This window comes from Sus scrofa, chromosome 6, assembly GCF_000003025.6.
Source record: "Sus scrofa isolate TJ Tabasco breed Duroc chromosome 6, Sscrofa11.1, whole genome shotgun sequence".
Lineage (NCBI taxonomy): Eukaryota > Metazoa > Chordata > Mammalia > Artiodactyla > Suidae > Sus > Sus scrofa.
This window is the reverse complement of record NC_010448.4, coordinates 58,134,945-58,153,287: the sequence shown is the minus strand read 5'-3', so window position 1 is coordinate 58,153,287 and position 18,343 is coordinate 58,134,945. Positions and strand designations below refer to the sequence as shown.

Below are 18,343 nucleotides of genomic sequence, written 5' to 3'. Positions count from 1 at the left end.
TTTTCAAACCTCGGGTCTTCCCCTCACACTTTCGCCCGCCAGTTCGCAGCAAGCATTTGCTCTGCGGTACGGACAATTTCCTCCAAGATGGCCGCGCCCATGATGCTCCAGTTTAACGGCGCAAACCGTAAAGGACACACTGCGCCACCGTCTTTTTTTTTTTTTTTTTTTTTGTCGCGTATACGATAGTTTTTATAGAGCCTTCTTTTTCGAAATTAACCAGTGATGGAGATGTCCAGAGGTAGTTTTAATTTTTGACCGAGCAGAGACGTCCCAGCCGTCTGAGGATGTACGCCGCGCCCTTTTGGTCGTGGTGGGCTTCGGTCTTAGAAAAATTTGCGCCCTTCACAGTCCCCTTACAGCTAGCAACACCTGTCCATTCAAACGACTCTACCCCCACGTCATGTTTGTATTGTGTGAACTCGAGCCTCTGATAATCTCCCCGTTTTCCGTGAAGGGCTGAAGTGCCGGGAAACTGGAGAGTTCCAGCCACGGCCCCTGACAGTCTGGCTCGGCTTTCTGTACGTCAGGTGTGCAAAGATGGCGGCCCCCTCAGGGCTCCTAAGCAACGGCGGCGGCGCGCGTATATTACCTCATAAAGAAAAGCCGGAAACTCCCAATCCGTTCACCATAGAAACGCGATAGAAACGCTGTTGACCCGTGTCCGTTGGTCTCGGGAGAGGGGGCTGGGCGAGAGGACCAGAAGTGAAAGAAGTTTAGCGAAGTAAGTTAGGCCCGGAAGAGGTCGCTGCAGGTTCAGGAGAGAACCAGGTCGGTGTGAGGGTCGGTCTGTAGAATAGGCGGGGACGGGGACGGTCTGTTGGCCTTTCGGTGGGTTGTGGCTCTTCTGAGTCCGTGAAGGTAGCTTGGGGATGGTGGTTTTTTGGCTTTGGTTTTTTGGGGTTTTTCGTTTTTTTGGAAAGGAACAGGGAAGAGTCTGTGCTGGATGTTGTGATCGGGGCGTCTTTGGGGTCCATCAAAGGGGACTCTGGTGGTTAACGATTAAACGTCTGAACAGATGAAGCTGTCCTGAGGTCAGCGTTCAGGGTCTTCACGGGCCACTCTCCCTGCAGGTGACTGACACCTGGTTGGAGGGGCGGGGGGCGCTTGTCGAATGATTGCGGCTTCTTGTTCAGGGTCTCGAAGAATTTGGAGCCCGAAGGTCGAAGAACCGTTAAGGAGGTCCGCGTGCGCGTGTATCAGGTCTGGTTTGGTCTTAATCCGGTGGGGCGGTTATCACCGTCTTTTGTGCCGAGAGGTGGGACAGCAGAAGGTCTGGAGGCTGGGGAGTCCTGGTAGGTGCGTACGTTGAGCTCAGACTTTGGCAGCTGGGACAGACTTGAAGGTTAGTTAACATTTCTTAAAAGCTTCAGGTCCAAGTCTCTTTCTTCACCAGCACCCATTTTTCTCCTCCCTTTTGGCTCCCTCTATCACCCATTCTTTTGAATCCAAAGAAATGAAGAAAGTTTGGGGGAAGATGAACGATTTTGCATATTTAAATATAGTAAGCTTTTAAATTAGATTTCTATTGTAAATTGACTGATTTCATTTCAGCTTCTATATGCGAATATATAAAGGCTGCTGTTTTCCCAGTGCGTGTGTGTGTGTGTGGTGTGTGTGTGTGTGTACACACATATTTGTCTTTTTAGGGCCGCAACCTTGGCATATGGAGGTTCCCAGGCTAGGGGTCAAATTGGAGCTGTAGCTGCCCACCTACACCACAGCTCACAGCAATGCCAGGTCCTTAACCCACTAAGCAAGGCCAGAGATCAAACCTGCAACCTCATGGTTCCTAGTCAGATTTGTTTCCACTGTGCTACAATGAGAACTCCTCTTTGTGTGTGTGTGTGTGTGTGTGTGTGAGTGATCGTGGTTCTCATATTGAAGTGTGCATATAAACAGGGTGTACGAGCATTTTTTTAAAGGAGGTATGAGAGCAACAAAGTTTAAAGGAAAAATTTATACTTCCTCATTGCCCTTATGACCTCATTTCTATAATTTTTCTGAAAATTACCTGCCACTGAAATATGGTGCTATGTTGATTCTCCTTTGCCACTTTCCCTTTCGAATTCATGCCACTTCCACATATTCAGGGACTAAGTTTTATTGGCCTGAGCTGTGAAGTCTCCTAGGGAACCAAACGAGGGACGGAAATACTGGGGACCACGTGTTAAGGTAAGTGGGCAGCAAGAAGGACTATAATCCTAAAGGAAATTTTGCTTTTCAGCTCACAGGTCCCAGCAAGAGACAAGAAATGAACAAAGAAAGAGGAGGTTCCAGGACCTAGATATTGTTATATCTGGGGACCCATTGTCGACTCTGATATCTCACTAGGAATTTCAGGTATATCGAGACACAAAGACGGAGCCTCTGCATTGCTAGCTATTTTCAGAGAACAGAAGAAAATGATCCAGGCCCAGGTAACTCTTGTTTTATTCTCCCCTTTATTTCTTAATGGATTTGTAGAGGCCTGTAAGGAAAACAGTTCAGTATTTACAAAGAAATAAACTTTGAATCCTTTTTTTTTCCGTTTTAGGTCCACACCCATGGGATATGGAAAACTCCAGGCTAGTGGTCAGATTGGAGCTACAGCTGCCGGCCACAGCCGCAGCCACAGCAATTTGGGATCCGAGCTGTGTCTGTGACCTACACCACAGCTCATGGCAACACCAGATCCTTAACCCACTGAGGGAGGCCAGGAATCGAATACCTATCCTTATAGGCCTCGGATTCGTTTCCACTGCACCACAATAGGAACTCCCTAAACTTTGGGGGTTTTTTGGTTTTTGTTTTTGGTCCTTTTCCCTTTTCTAGGGCCGCACCCACGGCATATGGAGATTCCCAGGCTAGGGGTCTAATTGGAGCTGTAGCCACTGGCCTACCCCAGAGCCACAGCAACGCTGGATCTGAGCCGTATCTGCAACCTACACCACAGCTCATGGCAGCACCAGATCCTTAACCCACTGAGCAAGGCCAGGGATTGAACCCAAAACCTCATGGTTCCTAGTCGGATTTGTTAACCACTGAGCCATGACCGGAACTCCAAGGAACTCCCTAAACTTTGAATGTAACTCTAACATCATGGCAAAGTAGGATCAAGAATATACTGCTCAGGAGTTGCAGGTTCGATCCCTGGCCTCACTCAGTGGGTTAAGGATCTGGCATTGCCATGAGCTGTGGTGTAGGCCACAGACATGGCTCGGATCTGGTGTTGCTGTGGCTGTGGTGTAGGCTGGCAGCTGCAGTTCTGATTCAACCCCTAGCCTGGGAACCTTCATAAGCTGCAGGCATGGCCCTAAAAAGCAAAAAAAAAAAAAAAAAAAAAAAATTATAAAATGCAATAAAAATGAGGAGTGCTGCCCCACCAAAATATATATGTATATATTGTTCATATGATTCTTAGTAAATGACTAATGTTGCAATGTAATGTGTCACTGACCCTGTGTGTGCACCTGAATATGTGTGTCTCTTTACACATGTCTGTGGGTTCAGGTACTCATCTGTGTGCATAAACACTCTGTTAGGACGCTTTGTGCATCAATGCAGTTCTACTCTAAAGAACAACCTGTTGGCCCAAGATGTTATAATTAAGAATTCAAGGAGTTCCCGTGGTGGCGCAGTGGTTAACGAATCTGACTAGGAACCATGAGGTTGGGGGTTCGGTCCCTGCCCTTGCTCAGTGGGTTAACAATCTGGCATTGCTGTGAGCTGTGGTGTAGGTTGCAGACTCAGCTTGGATCCAGCGTTGCTGTGGCTCTGGTGTAGGCTGGTGGCTGCAGCTCCGATTCAACCCCTAGCCTGGGAACCTCCATGTGCCGCGGGAGTGGCCCAAGAAATAGCAAAAAAAGACAAAAAAAAAAAAAAAAGAATTCAAAAGAAAAATGACTGCCGTTGTTGATGAATATTGGCTATATAAAATTCCATTTGTCTATAGTCATACTCCAGAAACTGAGTCAGACTTGTAAAGAATTTAAATGAGTGCCTGCTACATGGTGAGTGATTCGTGAGCTCACCCACACCTTACATCTTTGCTGGTATGTAATAATAGGACATTATCAAATTGTATAATAAAAAAATTTTTTTTACATAATTTTTTTCGGGAGTTCCCTTCGTGGCTCAGTGGTTAGCGAATTCAACTAGGAACCATGAGGTGGCAGGTTTGATCCCTGGCCTTGCTCAGTGGGTTAAGGATCTGGCGTTGCCGTGAGCTATGGTGTAGGTTGCAGACATGGCTCAGATGCCGTGTTTCTGTGGCTCTGGTGTAGGCCGGCGGCTACAGCTCCAATTAGACCCCTAGCCTGGGAACCTCCATATGCCGCAGGAGCGGCCCTAAAAATGGCAAAAAAGCCAAAAAAAAAATAATAAGGATAATAATTTTTTTCTTTTGGCTGAGCCTGTGGCATGTAGAAGTTCTCTGGCCAGGGATTAAACCTATGACTCATCAGTGACAATGCCAGATCCTTAACCACCTGAGCCGCCAGAGAATTCCAAACTGCTAGCCTTTTTTTTTTTTTTTTTTTTTTTTTTTTCCTTTTTTGGCTGCCCTGCAGTGTGTGGAGTTCCCGGGCTAGGGATCAGATCTGAGCTGCATCTGCTACCTACACTGAAGCTGTGGCAATATCAGATCCTTAACCCGACCTGAGCAGGGCCAGAGATCGACCACGCCTCCTCATGGATACTAGTCGGGTTTGTTACCACTCACCTACGATAGGAACTCCCCAGAGGTAGTTTCTTATAAAGCTAAACACAACTTACCATATGTCACATGTAATCACACATCTGGATATTAATTATAGAAGAGCAAAAATTTACATTCACATAAAATTCTGGATGCCAATTTACAGCATCTTTATTCATTAACAGTTGAAACCAGGAAACAATACAGATTTCTTTGATGAGTGAGTGGACAAACAAACTGGTACATCCCGTATGTATACTGCTAATAAAAGAGTTCAGGAGTTCCCGTCATGGCTCAGTGGTTAACAAACCTGACCAGCATCCATGAGGTGTGGGTTCAATCCCTGGCCTCACTCAGTGGGTTAGGGATCCGGCATCATTGTGAGCTGTGGTGTAGGTCGGAGACGCAGCTCCGATCCTTCGTGGCTGTGGTGTAGGTTGGTGGCTACAGCTTCCATTTGGCCCCTAGCCTGGGAACCTCCATATGCCGCTGGCGTGGCCCTAAAAAAAGCCAAAAAGCCAAAAAAAAAAAAAAAGTTCAACTCAAATAAATATTTAGAGCAATTTGCTGAGTGACAAAAACACAAAAAGCTTACATGTTCCCCATTAATAAAAAGTTATAAATATGTATCAATAAATACAGCCTATTTACATAAAATGTATGAAATCCAGTTATAAAAACTATTTTGGTAACTTTCATAAAGGACAGAATTGTACTGATGGAAAGCAGACAAGTGGTTGCCGGAGGTAGGTTTCGATACAGGGTGTGAGCATGAAAAGGTAGCATGAGGGAGTCTGTGTTGAGCAGTTTTATGTCCTGCCAGTGGTGGTTACATGAAATCTGTATACTTGGAGCTCCCTGGTGGCCTAGCACTTAAGGATCCAGCATTGTGACTGCTGTGACTCGGGTTTGATCTCTAGCCCAGGAATTTCTTTTTCTTTTTTTTTTTTTTTTTTGTCTTTTTGCCATTTCTTGGGCCGCTCCCGCGGCATATGGAGGTTCCCAGGCTAGGGGTCGAATCGGAGCTGTAGCCACTGGCCTATGCCAGAGCCACAGCAACGCGAGATCCGAGCCGAGTCTGCAACCTACACCACAGCTCACGGCAATGCCAGATCGTTAACCCACTGAGCAAGGGCAGGGACCGAACCCACAACCTCATGGTTCCTAGTCAGATTCATTAACCACTGTGCCACGATGGGAACTCCTAGCCCAGGAATTTCTTTATGTCACAGGTGCAGCCCAAAAACAAAGAAAATGAAGCACCTTAGATTTACAAACTTTAAAAAAAAAATTATGAGGAGTTCCCGTCGTGGCGCAGTGGTTAACGAATCTGACTAGGAACCATGAGGTTGCGGGTTCGATCCCTGCCCTTACTCAGTGGGTTAAGGATCCGGTGTTGCTGTGAGCTGTGGTGTAGGTTGCAGACGCAGCTCGGATCCCGTGTTGCTGTGGCTCTGGTGTAGGCCAGTGGCTACAGCTCCAATTCGACCCCTAGCCTGGGAACCTCCACATGCCGCGGAAGCGGCCCAAGAAATAGCGAAAAGACAAAAAAAAAAAAAAAATTATGAGAGTTCCCTGGTGGCTTAGTGCTTAAGGATCCTGAGTCCTCCCTGCTGCAGTGCATGTTTGATCCCTGGCCTGGGTGCGGCCAAACAAAAAAATTATCTAAAATATGTAAAATCTAGTGAAATCCAAACCCCAGAGTTTAGGAGTTAACAGTATACTGCTAAGGTCATTTCCCTGGACTTAGCAGTAGAATATGGTTATGTCAGATGTTTTTACTGGGAGGAGTTGGATAAAGGATACTGAGGAAATAAATGATTTCAAGTGACACATTTTATAAAACTAACTCTGAAAGTGGTTTTGTAAAATATTCAGTCATCTTTATAAACTTAGTTAAGCCAAGTGCAAAGACATGTTCAAATTCAGTTTCCTTTTAAAATAGTTTGGTCTTGGAGTTCCCACTGTGGCTCAGTATGTTAAGAACCCAAGTAGTATCCATGAGGATGCGGGTTCCATCCCTGGTCTCGCTCAGTGGGTTAGGGATCCCGTGTTGCTGTGAGCTGTGGTGCAGGCCGGCAGCTGCAGCTCTGATTCGACCCCTAGCCCGTAAACTTCCATGTGCTGCAGGTATGGCCTTAAAAAAAAAATCCAGCTGCAGTGGCTCGGATTGCTGCAGAGGTGCAGGTACAATCCCTGACCTACAGAAGGCAAGGCGAGACAGTCAGGGCCCTCGGCTGAAACTTGACCTAGTGTCTGTGAGGACGCGGGTTCGGTCTCTGGCCTTGCTCCATGGGTTAAGGACCTGGCGTTGCTGCGGCTGTGGTGCAGGTGAAAGCTTCAGCCTGGATTTGGTCCCTGGCCCAGGACCTTCTATATGCCAGGGATGTGGCCCACCCCCAAAATCGTAGTTAGTCTGAGGACAACTTCCTTTGTTTTCCTTAGGAATCAAAGAGAAGCACTTGTAATAATCAAGACTTTGTTATTCCAGGGAAGCCTGTCATTCAGGGATGTGGCCGTGGACTTCACGTGGGAGGAGTGGCAGCTCCTGACCCCCGCTCAGAAGGACCTGTTCCGGGACGTGACGCTGGAGAACTACCGCAACCTGGTGGCCGTGGGTGAGGACGGCTCCCCTGTGTCCTGCAGCGGGTCCGCAGTCCGTGGCCTTTTCTTTCTCAGCTGCTTGTACCTCGAAGTCATTGCAGTGCCCTAGTGGCAGATTCTCACTGCTGCTCTGGCTCCTGATGGAGGGGTGTCTTGTATGCGCTGTGCTCTGAGCTGTTTTTATTGTCACAAATGTGTGGGGGTTTTCTACACCAGGAGCCAGTTCCTCTCTCCAGGAACTGACCGGGGGTCCTGCAGTTCAGTCCTCTCCTGACCCTGACCACCCAGAGTCAGCGTCGGACCCCCATGGCTTCCGGGCTCAGTCCCACAGGACCGCCCGCACTTCAGATGCCCGTCAAAGGTATTGGGTGCCCAAGGTACCCACACTTGTTTCTTTAATTTTTTTTTGACCACGCCTTTGGCTTGTGGAAGTCTCCTGGGCCAGGGATCAAACCCACGTGACAACAGCAATCCGAGCCATAGCAGTGAAACGCTGGAGCCTTAACCCACTGTGCCAATAGGGAACTCCTAGCCATGATTTCTTAAATCATTGGCCAAGAGTAGTTAACTCATTCTCCAGCTCCCTCCCTCCCTTTGGATGGGGTAGGGGGTTAGAGGTGGAATTTGCAAACTTCTCATGTTTTGGTCTTTCTAGTGGCCAGCCTCCACCCAGAAGCTTCCTAGGGGCCCCCAGTCACCAGTCCTCTCCTTAGCACATAGAAGATATGCATCACTCTGTTTCATAGCAGTACAAGGATCCAGCATTGCCTCTGGTGGCATGGGTTCGATCCCTGGCCTGGGAACTTCTGTCTGGCACGGGTATGGCAAAAAACAAAAAACAAAAAAACAGACACACCAGTAACTTAAACCAAATACTGGAACAGAAATTATTGCCGTGGAGTTCCCATCATGGGTCAGTGGAAACGAATCTAATATCCACGAGGATGTAGGTTCAATCCCTGGCCTCGCTCAGTGGGTTATGGATCTGGTGTTGCCATGAGCTGTGGTGTAGGTTGCAGAAGCAGCTCAGATCCTACACTGCCGTGACTGTGGTGTAGGCCAACAGCTACAGCTCTGATTCAACCCCTGGCCTGGGTACCTCCATATGCCTTGGATGTGGTCCTTAAAAAAAAAAAAAAAAAAAAAAAAGATGTTGCTGCCATGCTTGTCACACAACAAGGGGCTTCAGAACCTTGCCAGGAACCAGGGGCAGAGACCAAATATATATTATCCTATCACCATATCCCCTGAGTTTCTCATGAGTGAAAAGCCTCCACTTTGCAGATGTGAAAACTGGTCCCTCATTCTTGTGTCCTTTTTTTTTTTTTTTTTTTTTTTTTTCGCTTTTATGGGCCACTCCTGCTGCATATGGAAGTTCCCAGGCTAGGGGTCCAATCGGAGCTACAGCTGCTGGCCTACACCACAGCCACAGCAACGCCGGATCCTTAACCCACTGAGCGAAGCCAGAGATGGAACCGGCATCCTCAGGGATAGTAGCTGGATTCATTACCGCCGAGTCTCTTCAACGGGAACTTCCTCATCCTCCTGTCTAGATGGGCCCCTGCCCAGGTCAGTGGGTCTGAGTCTTCTGTCTTGTTTCCCACCAGCAGGGTATCAAGTCAGCAAACCCGCAGCGCTGGCCAAGTTGGAGCGCAGGGAAGAACCGTGGACGAGAGCCGAGGAAGCCCCCAGTGGGACCTGCGAAGGTGGGTGAGGGGGCGCCGGAGTCAGGTGCAAGTCAGAGGTCATGAGAGGAGGCCGGGAGGGGGCCTGAGGGCACAGAAACAGCACCTCCCTGTGTCTCCCCCGGAAAAAGAACTCGAAGGTCTTGAGAGAGAAATAGACGCTCTCTTTCTCTCCGGAGAGCTGATCTTGCTGAACTTACTGTACATCTGCATTTTGCTGGCTTGGCCTGTTTTTCTTGGCTTCTCTCACCTTCTCATCTGTACCCGATCACGAATCTCTCCCACCTCCCTGGCTATGAAATCCCTCCTCCCAGGCCTCGCTGCCAGGAGAGGTCTTTGAATTCATCACTGCTTTCTGACTGTCAGCCTCTCCCGCCCCACTGAGAACTGCTGGTTTCCCTTCCTGCCCTCCAGCTGCCCCGGGCCTGTTTCACCCTCACAGTAACCCAATTTCTGTGCTTCGATCCTGGCCCTTAGTTTTTCTGGCCTGGTGTAGGTGCGCAGACACAGCTCGGATCCCGAGGTCCCGATTGGAGCCCTAGCCTGGGAACCTCCATATGCTGTGGGTGCAGCCCTAAAAGATAAAAAGACAAAAAAGAGTTCCTGAAATCAGGCAAGTGAAAGCTAGTGTTATTCAAAAGTCTCTGTGGAAGGGATGGAGTGGAAATCTGGATCTGTGGAGTAGTCACAGTGATGTGAATTTTCCTGCTAGGATGACCAGATTTGCTCACAGGGACATATGGGAGGGTTGCTATTTTTGTAGCTTTAGGCTGTCTTCCCTTTCACCTGGGTGGCAGTAGGCTGGCAGTAATAAGGAAGTCAGATGTTCTTGCAACAAAACCGAAGATTTGCGTTCCTGTTGTGGCTCAGTGGGTCGAATCAGAGCTACAGCTGTCAGCCTCCACCACAGCCACAGCAATGCAGGATCCAAGCCATGTCTGGGACCTACACCACAGCCCACAGCAACACCAGATCCTTAACCCACTGAACAAGGCCAGGGATTGAACCTGCAACCTCATGGTTACTAGTCAGATTCGTTTCCGCTAGGCCACAAAAGGGACGGCCTCCTGCTGTCTTTTTTAATCACATTCTGCATTCAGTAAAAAGGTCATATCCAATTTTCCCCATTTTGATGTCCCTAACGTACTGTCCCCCTCACTTGCCACCAGAAACATCTACTCCAGTGACTACATTTGCATCTAGGTTGGCAACAGTTAGGTTGTACTAAAAGATCTACTTCCTCCTTGAGGACCAAGGGTATGCCAGCTTGACCTTCAGTTTTTTAAAGTTTTTTTTTAACAATATGGAAGGTCCCAGGTGAGGGGTCAACTCGGAGTTGCAGCTCAGGCCTACACTACAGCCTCAGCAACGCCAGATCTGAGCCACACATGCAACCTACGCCACAATTTGCAGCAACACCAGTGAGTGAGGCCAGGGATTTCACATGGATTGGAAAAAAAAAAAAAAGACAGCCGTTTCCATTTCCTATGTGGTAGCACACTGGCTTCTGAAGATGACAGGACGATGGCCAGTGGCAAAATTTCCCAACAGTCATCATTGCCATGTTTCACTATGAATGGTGCGTAGGATCCTGTGACACAGCTAGACTAAAGGTTGCAGCTTTAGTTGCAATTATACGAGAGTTGTCCACTAATATGACTGATGATTTTGGAAAGTTAATTTGATGGCCATCTATAGAAGCAAACTTAGGAAGAGATGTGCTCTGCAAAAGTCTATCTCAGTTTACGTTTCTGAGGACCTTACATTCTTAACCTGCCAGGTAGCAAATACTTTTATTCTCTACACTTCAGTATTTGGATCCTTGTAGTTCCTGCTGTGGTGCAATGGGATCAGCAGCATCTCTTCAGGTTCCATCCCTGGCCTGCACAGTAGGTTAAGGATCTGGCATTACCAGATCTGATTCCTGGCCCTGGAACTCCATATGCCACAGAGTGGCCAAAAAACAAACAAACAAAAAAACCAAAAACCAAAAAACAACAAAAAAAAACTTGGATCCTCTAAGTGAGATTAAAGAATTCCAAAACTCAGGAGTTCTGTTTGTGGCTCAGTGGTTAACAAACCAACTAGGATCCATGAGGATGCGGGTTCAACCCCTGGCCTCGCTCAGTGGATTAAGGATCTGGTGTTGCTGTGAGCTGTGGCGTAGGTCACAGATGCAGCTCAGATCCCATGTTGCTGTGGCTGTGGTGTAGGCCAGCAGCTGTAGGCTCTGATTCGACCCCTAGCCTGGGAATTTCCATATGCTGCAGATGTAGCCCTAAAAACAAACAAACAAACAAACAAAAAAACTGCAAAACTGTAAGTGTTGGAATAGCTAAAACCTTGGTTATCTACTGTCACATTTTAAAAAATCACTATTACTCTTTTTTGGCTGCCCTGTAGCATATGGAGTTCTGGGCCAGGGGTCAGATCTGAGCCACTGTTACAACTTATGCCACAGCTGTGGCACGCTGGATCCTTAACCCACTGTGTTGGGCTGGAGATCAAACCTGCATCCCAGCAGAGAGCCACCGATCCTGTTTCACTACAGCAGGATCTCTCTCTCTTTTTTTTTTTTTTTTGGCTTTTGTCCTTTTAGGGCTGTACTCGCTCGCAGCATGTGGAGGTTCCCAGGCTAGGGGTTGAATCAGAGCTACAGCTGCTGGCCTACACCACAGCCACAGCAGTGTGGGATCCAAGCCACATCTGTGACCTACACTACAGCTCATAGCAACGCCAGATCCTTAACCCACTGAGCGAGGCCAGGGATCAAACCTGAAACCTCATGGCTCCTAATCAGATTCATTTCTGCTGCACCGTGACAGAAACTCCAAGATCTCCTATCTTTCATTGTACACATCCTCCCAACATACCCATTCAGTCCTCTTTTCTTGACTACTATGCACATGTTGATTATTTTGACATTACCTCCACTTAAACCTCCAACCCAATTCTTTTTATGTTATGGTCCATCATTCCAACCCAATTCTTGACTTCTGTACTACAGTTAATATCATCTCATCATCGAGGTTACAGTGCATACTTCTCCCCTACATGTTGTGGATTGCAGTAATCTTCATCTCACTTGGTAGGAAATAAGGAACATTCATTCATGGTGTTTCTTTTATTTTTTTTGGTGGGGCCATGCCTGCAGCATGTAGAAATTCCTGGGCCAGGGACGAACCCATGCCACAGCAGCAACCCAAGCCATTAGTGCAGTGACAATGCCAGATCCTTAACCCACTGCACCACAGGAGAACTCCCGTGACATTTCTTTTATATTGTTATCATAGGGTTATCACTAAAGTACCATTTAAAAAAAATATACCAAGGAATTTTTAAAAGCAATTTTATTCCAAACAAGATTATGCAAGTATTCATTGTTCTCCTCTTTCCTAGAAACTGGCAAAATTGGTAATCAACTGCCTGGTGACTGGGAAAATCAAAGAATGCTAAAAGGTATAGACCAATACCAGGAATATAATGCACTTGGAAATCCTGTTCCTCAAAGCAAAAGTCATTTTCCTTTCAGGCAAAATTCTGATATGCTTGAGTTCTACATAAAAACTCTGAAATCAAATTTAATTTTAGTCAGCCAGAGCCAAAGCTATGATATTAAGAACTCCACTGAATGTAACGGAGATGGAAAATCATTTCTGCATGCTAAGCATGAAGAATTTCATCTTGCAGTTAAATGCCCTGTAAGTGCAAAACCCATCAGCAATAAGTCCCAAAACATTAAACACCAAAGAACTCACAACACCGAGAAAACCCATGTATGCAGTGAATGTGGGAAAGCCTTTGTTAAGAAGTCTCAGCTCACTGATCATCAGAGAGTTCACACAGGGGAGAAACCTTATGGGTGCAGTATGTGTACGAAAGTATTCTCCCGGAAGTCCAGGCTGAATGAACACCAGAGAATTCACAAGAGAGAGAAATCCTTTATATGCAGTGACTGTGGAAAAGTCTTCACCATGAAGAGCCGTCTGATCGAACACCAGCGAACTCACACTGGAGAGAAACCCTACGTATGCAATGAATGTGGAAAAGGCTTCCCAGGGAAGCGCAATCTCATTGTACATCAGCGCAATCACACTGGCGAGAAGTGCTACGTATGTGGTGAATGCGGAAAAGGCTTCACTGGGAAGAGCATGCTTACCATCCACCAGCGAACTCATACAGGAGAGAAACCCTACATATGCAGTGAATGTGGGAAAGGCTTCACCACAAAGCACTATGTCATCATCCACCAACGAAATCATACAGGAGAGAAACCCTACATATGCAATGACTGTGGGAAAGGTTTCACCATGAAGTGTCGTCTGATTGAACATCAGCGAACCCATACGGGAGAGAAACCGTATGTGTGCCCTGAATGTGGAAAAGGCTTTCCCAGGAAGAGTAATCTCATCGTACATCAGAGAAATCATACGGTAGAGAAATCCTACGTATGCAGCGAATGTGGAAAAGGCTTCACTGTGAAAAGCATGCTTATCATCCACCAGCGAACTCACACTGGAGAGAAACCCTACATTTGCAGTGAATGTGGGAAAGGCTTTCCTTTGAAGAGCCGGCTGGTCGTGCATCAGCGAACGCATACTGGAGAGAAACCTTACAGATGCAGCGAATGTGGGAAAGGTTTTATTGTGAATAGTGGACTGATGTTACATCAGCGAACCCATACTGGAGAGAAACCCTATATATGCAATAAATGTGGAAAAGGTTTCGCCTTTAAGAGCAATCTTGTGGTACATCAGCGAACGCACACTGGAGAGAAACCCTTTATGTGCAGTGAATGTGGAAAAGGCTTCACCATGAAACGCTATCTCGTTGTACATCAGCAAATTCATACAGGAGAGAAGTCCTATATATGCAGAGAGTGTGGGAAAGGTTTTGTCACGGAAACAGAGCTCATTTTACACCAACAGACTCACACCGGAGAGAAACCTTTTGCATGCAATGAATGTGGCAAAGGCTTCACCGTGAAGAGCCGTCTAGTTGTTCATCAGCGAACCCACACAGGAGAGAAGCCTTTTGTGTGCAGCGAATGTGGAAAAGCCTTCTCCTCAAAGAGGAATCTCATTGTACATCAGAGAACTCATAATGGAAACAAACCTTAAGAAAGCAATGAATGTGGTCACACCTACAGGAAGAAAACATGCTTTGTCCAACATCAGAGATTCCAAGCAAGACAGACTTCTTTTACATGAACTGACTGTTGAAAATCCTATTCATATTGGATCAAATTGGTATTGTTCTCATTACCCACCAGAAATTTTACACAGGAGACACACCATATGCATGCAGTTAATGTGAGAAAGCTGCAACACAAATTCAGCACCCGTGGTACATCACCTAATTCATCACCTGTGGGTTCAGTGAAGGAGGGTAACCTTTCATGTGTCAGGCCTTGTGAATACACAGGAGAAACAAATGCATAAGTCAAGGTACATCATCCTTTGCAGTGAATCTGAACTCATTCATATACAAGTGAACTCGTTCAGGGTACAAACCATGACAGTTCAGTGAGTGCATTTAAACATCAGTGGGCTCCTCACACACCTGAATATTATAGTCAGTGAGGATGAGCCTGTGGCTAGAGGTCACCCTTGGGGAACTATGGAATTTGCACAGGAATGAAAGTTAATGCAGGGAATGTGCCAGTGCCTTCAGTGATCTGCTACCTCACATTGTCACAATTAACATGTAGGAAAAAAGCTCTGATACATTCAATGCAGAAAAGGCTTGAGGAAACATTTCTAGGTGATTATACATCTGAAAAGAATCTACTAAGACACATCTTACGAATGGAGAGACTAGAAAACTTTTTGTGGGAATAAAGACCCTGTCTTATCATAAAAGATCATCAGAGTAGGAATATGATGATCCTGGTAAAGTCTGTGCCTAGGAGTAAAACTTAGTCATTGCCAATATTCGTGCTGGAGGAAAATTTTCACATGGCAATGAATATGGCAGAGTTTTGGTGATAATAGTCCCATCTCATCACTTCTCATGAATTCATAGAGAAATAAAACTTACAAATACACTAAGCATAGAGTAACTTTAGCAAATTATCAGAATTCCGAAGGAAAGGAGCCTCGTGAAAATGACATATACTTAAGCTATTACAAGTCTAACCTTATACACCTTTGTTCATTTTGGGACAAGATACTTTGAACCATACTCTTAATGATTCCATAATCTTAAAGTAGGCTATTCTCAATACTGGTTAAATTTTAATGTTATAAATGATGCAGGAATGTTCTGTGCCCAGCTCTAACCATTATATGATTTGCTCTTGCATTTCTTAGGCTCTAAATTCATCTCTTTTAGTCTATTACATACTCCAAAAGAAAAAGGAATATGTTCATAGATATAATTAAACATATTGGGATGTATTTATCCAAGTTTATAAGTAGCAGTAGTAGTTTACAAAAACACTTTATTAAAATGATTCTTCTAAAATTTGTTTTTAAACTTTGAAATAGTTTGACTCACAAGAAATTACAAAATATACGAAGTTCCCAGGTACCATTATTCAGCTCCTTCAGTGATATTATCTTACATAACCAAAGTACATCATAACCAATAAAATGACATTAGTACAACACTGCTGAGTAAACTATAGACCTTATTTGGATTTCAGTAGTTTTTGCATGCAGTAATTTGTGTAGGTTTTGTTTTGTTTTTTAATAGAGTTCTAAGAAATTTTATCACATATACAAATTTATGTAAACCCCCTACAGTGGGGATGCAGAATTGTGCCAATACAAAGAAACATCCTCCTGCTGCTCCTTTATAATCACACTCTCTCTGGCCATGACCTGTGGTGAACACTCCTCAGAACTCCATCACTCTGTTATTTCAAGAATTCTATTAAAATGGAATCATACAGTGTGTAACCTTTGGGGTCAGATTTATCTCACTTAGCAAATTGCCCTTAAGATTCATCCAGTTTGTTGGGTGTATAGTTTTACTTTTTGTTGCCAAATAATATTCTTCTGTATGGAGGTACATGGTTTATTTGTTCACTGTTGACAGATGTTTAGGTGGTTTCCAGTGTTTCACTGTAAAAAATAAAAATCTTTGAAGATTTGTGGACCCAGTTTTATGTGAACATAAGTATTTGTTTCTTTGAGATAAATACCCATGTTTGTGTCTAGCTTTATAAGAAATGGCCAAACTTTTCCAGTGACTGTACTAATTTACATTCCCATCAGCAGTGTATGAATGCACCAGCTGCTCCCTGTCTTTTTTAGCACTTGGCACTATCATATATATATATATATATATATATATATATATGGCACTATTATATATATTTTACAGCTGCATCTGCAGCTTATAGAAGTTCCTGGTATAGGGGTCAATCAGAGCTGCAGTCGGAAGCCGACATCACAGCCACGGCAACACCAGATCCACACCGTATCTGCAACCTGTAGCAAAGCCAGATCCTTAACCCACTGAGTGAGGCCAGGGATCAAACCCGCATCCTCACGGGGACAACATCAGGTCCTTAACCCACTGAGCCACAACAGGAACCACAACAGGAACCCGTGGCACTGTCATATTGGATTCCAGCCATCCTATCAGGTGTGTGGTAGTATGTAAGGATGGCCTTAACTGACATTTCCCTAACAGCAAATGATACTCAGCACTTCTACATACATTGAGAAGCATATCATGTTACTTCCAGCCATCAGGCATAATTATAAAAACTCAAAAGGAGACTAGGCTATTATATTTGATATATTTACCCTCCCCATGCCTTTTTCTTCATCCCTGATGTCACATATGTTTCTGTTTTTGCCTTTTTAGAACTTTTATCAGATCTCTTTGAGTAGTTCTGCTGGCAACAAATTCTAGGTTTTATTATCAGTGGAGTTCTTCCTTTCGTCTCTATCCAGAATTATTTCCTTTGACATCCTTTGACATAATAAAGATATTTAAGAGTTCCCTGGTGGCCGGATAGGTAAGGATCTGGCATCATCACTGCTGTGGCTTGGGTCACTGCTGTAGAATGGGTTGATCCCTGGCCTAGGCATATCTGCATGCCAGGGGCACAGCCAAAAAAAGGGAGCATATTTTAATATTTAATCCAGTTTAAAGTGGTGAGTTCTGCTTTTAGCAAAAAAAAAAAAAAAAAAAAAAAAAAAAATCCCATATAGTGTTGTGGCACTATTCAATCCCCAGCTCTGTGCTGAGTAATTCATTCCTTTAAAAAATGTTTTTATTTTATTTTTTATTTTTGTCTTTTGTCTTTTTAGGGTCTCACCCTCGGCATATGGCGGTTCACAGGCTAGGGGTCTAATAAGAGTTGTAGCCACCAGCCTACACCACAGCCACAGCAATGCCAGATCCTTAACCCATTGAACAAGGCCAGGGATCAAACCTCATGGTTCCTAGTTGGATTTGTTTCCGCTGCACCACAATGGGAACTCCTAAAAATGTTTTGGATCCAGCTGGATGCAGCTCGGATCCAGTGTTGCTGTGTTTGTGGGTTAGCCCTCATATGCATCTCGGATTCGACCCCTAGCCTGGGAACTTCCATATGCCGATGTTCAGCTCTTAAAAAAAAAAAAAATAAAATGTTTTTTGAGCATTATTTTGCCAGGCTCTGCTTTTGTCTCTGGAGAGACTTCAGTGAACAAACAAGCAAAGTCATGGGCTTCATGGAACGTAAAGTCTCGTGAAGCCTCCTGAGTAAAACAGGAGAATGTCAGTTCTGAAAAATGCTATGGAGAAATTTTAAGCCTAGTATATGGGCTGTAATGGAGGAGCTTCATTTATTTTTGGAAGGAAACCCAGACATACACTTGCACCTTCACTTCATCACCCTGCCCACTAGAGGTTGCTCTGTATCCACTCCCATGTGGGTATTAGCATTTTTATCCAACTCTGCCTGGGCTTCGCCTTTTCTTTTTTCTTCTTCTTCTTTTTTTTTTTTTTTTTTTTTTTTTTTTGCTACACCCATGTGGCCTGCGGAAGTTCCCAGGCCAGGGATCGAACCTGCGCCACAGCAGCGACCTGAGCCACAGCAGTGATACCAGATCCTTAACCTGCTGAGCCACAACAGGAACTCAGCCTTCACCTCTTCAGTGGCTGTCTTGCTTCCTTCCCAAAGACCTTACCCACTCCACACACAACTGCTCTCTCCCCAAACCTAAGATTTTTAGTGACCACTGCTTTTATCAACTCTGCGGCCGCTGCCTTTCCAGTGATGTCTCGGCTTCTACCTTTTAAAATCTTTCCAGGTCTCCTAGGATCTGAGCCCTTTTCTGCCGTACAGACATGAGTCTTGTTCCAAGATGGCCGCGCCCATGGTACTCCATAGCGCTTCCGATCTGAAGTACACAAAGGGCGTCGCCATCTTTCT

The 18,343-nt window shown here is 45.3% G+C and overlaps 1 protein-coding gene across 6 annotated transcripts; it reads left to right on the top strand.

Annotated features, from left to right (window-relative positions):
• Positions 597-16,084, top strand: ZNF432 (zinc finger protein 432). Of its 6 annotated transcripts, none has more exons than XM_021094922.1 (5): positions 597-724; positions 2,228-2,420; positions 7,170-7,296; positions 8,893-8,988; positions 12,367-16,084. In XM_021094922.1, the coding sequence occupies exons 2-5, from the start codon at positions 2,406-2,408 to the stop codon at positions 14,085-14,087; spliced, it is 1,959 nt and encodes a 652-aa protein (XP_020950581.1). In that variant the 5' UTR covers positions 597-724; positions 2,228-2,405; the 3' UTR covers positions 14,088-16,084. The 6 variants fall into 6 exon arrangements, with proteins under 6 accessions (XP_020950581.1, XP_013850759.1, XP_020950579.1 ...); XM_013995305.2 differs by having other exon boundaries at positions 598-724; positions 8,890-8,988; XM_013995314.2 differs by having other exon boundaries at positions 608-771.

What these genes read in the sequence shown, in the direction of transcription:
- ZNF432 (XM_013995305.2), top strand. An exon ending in CCGCAACCTGGTGGCCGTGG is followed by an intron (nt 7,297 to 8,889) that starts GTGAGGACGGCT and finishes GTTTCCCACCAG; the next exon opens with CAGGGTATCAAGTCAGCAAA. An exon ending in CCCCAGTGGGACCTGCGAAG is followed by an intron (nt 8,989 to 12,366) that starts GTGGGTGAGGGG and finishes CCTCTTTCCTAG; the next exon opens with AAACTGGCAAAATTGGTAAT.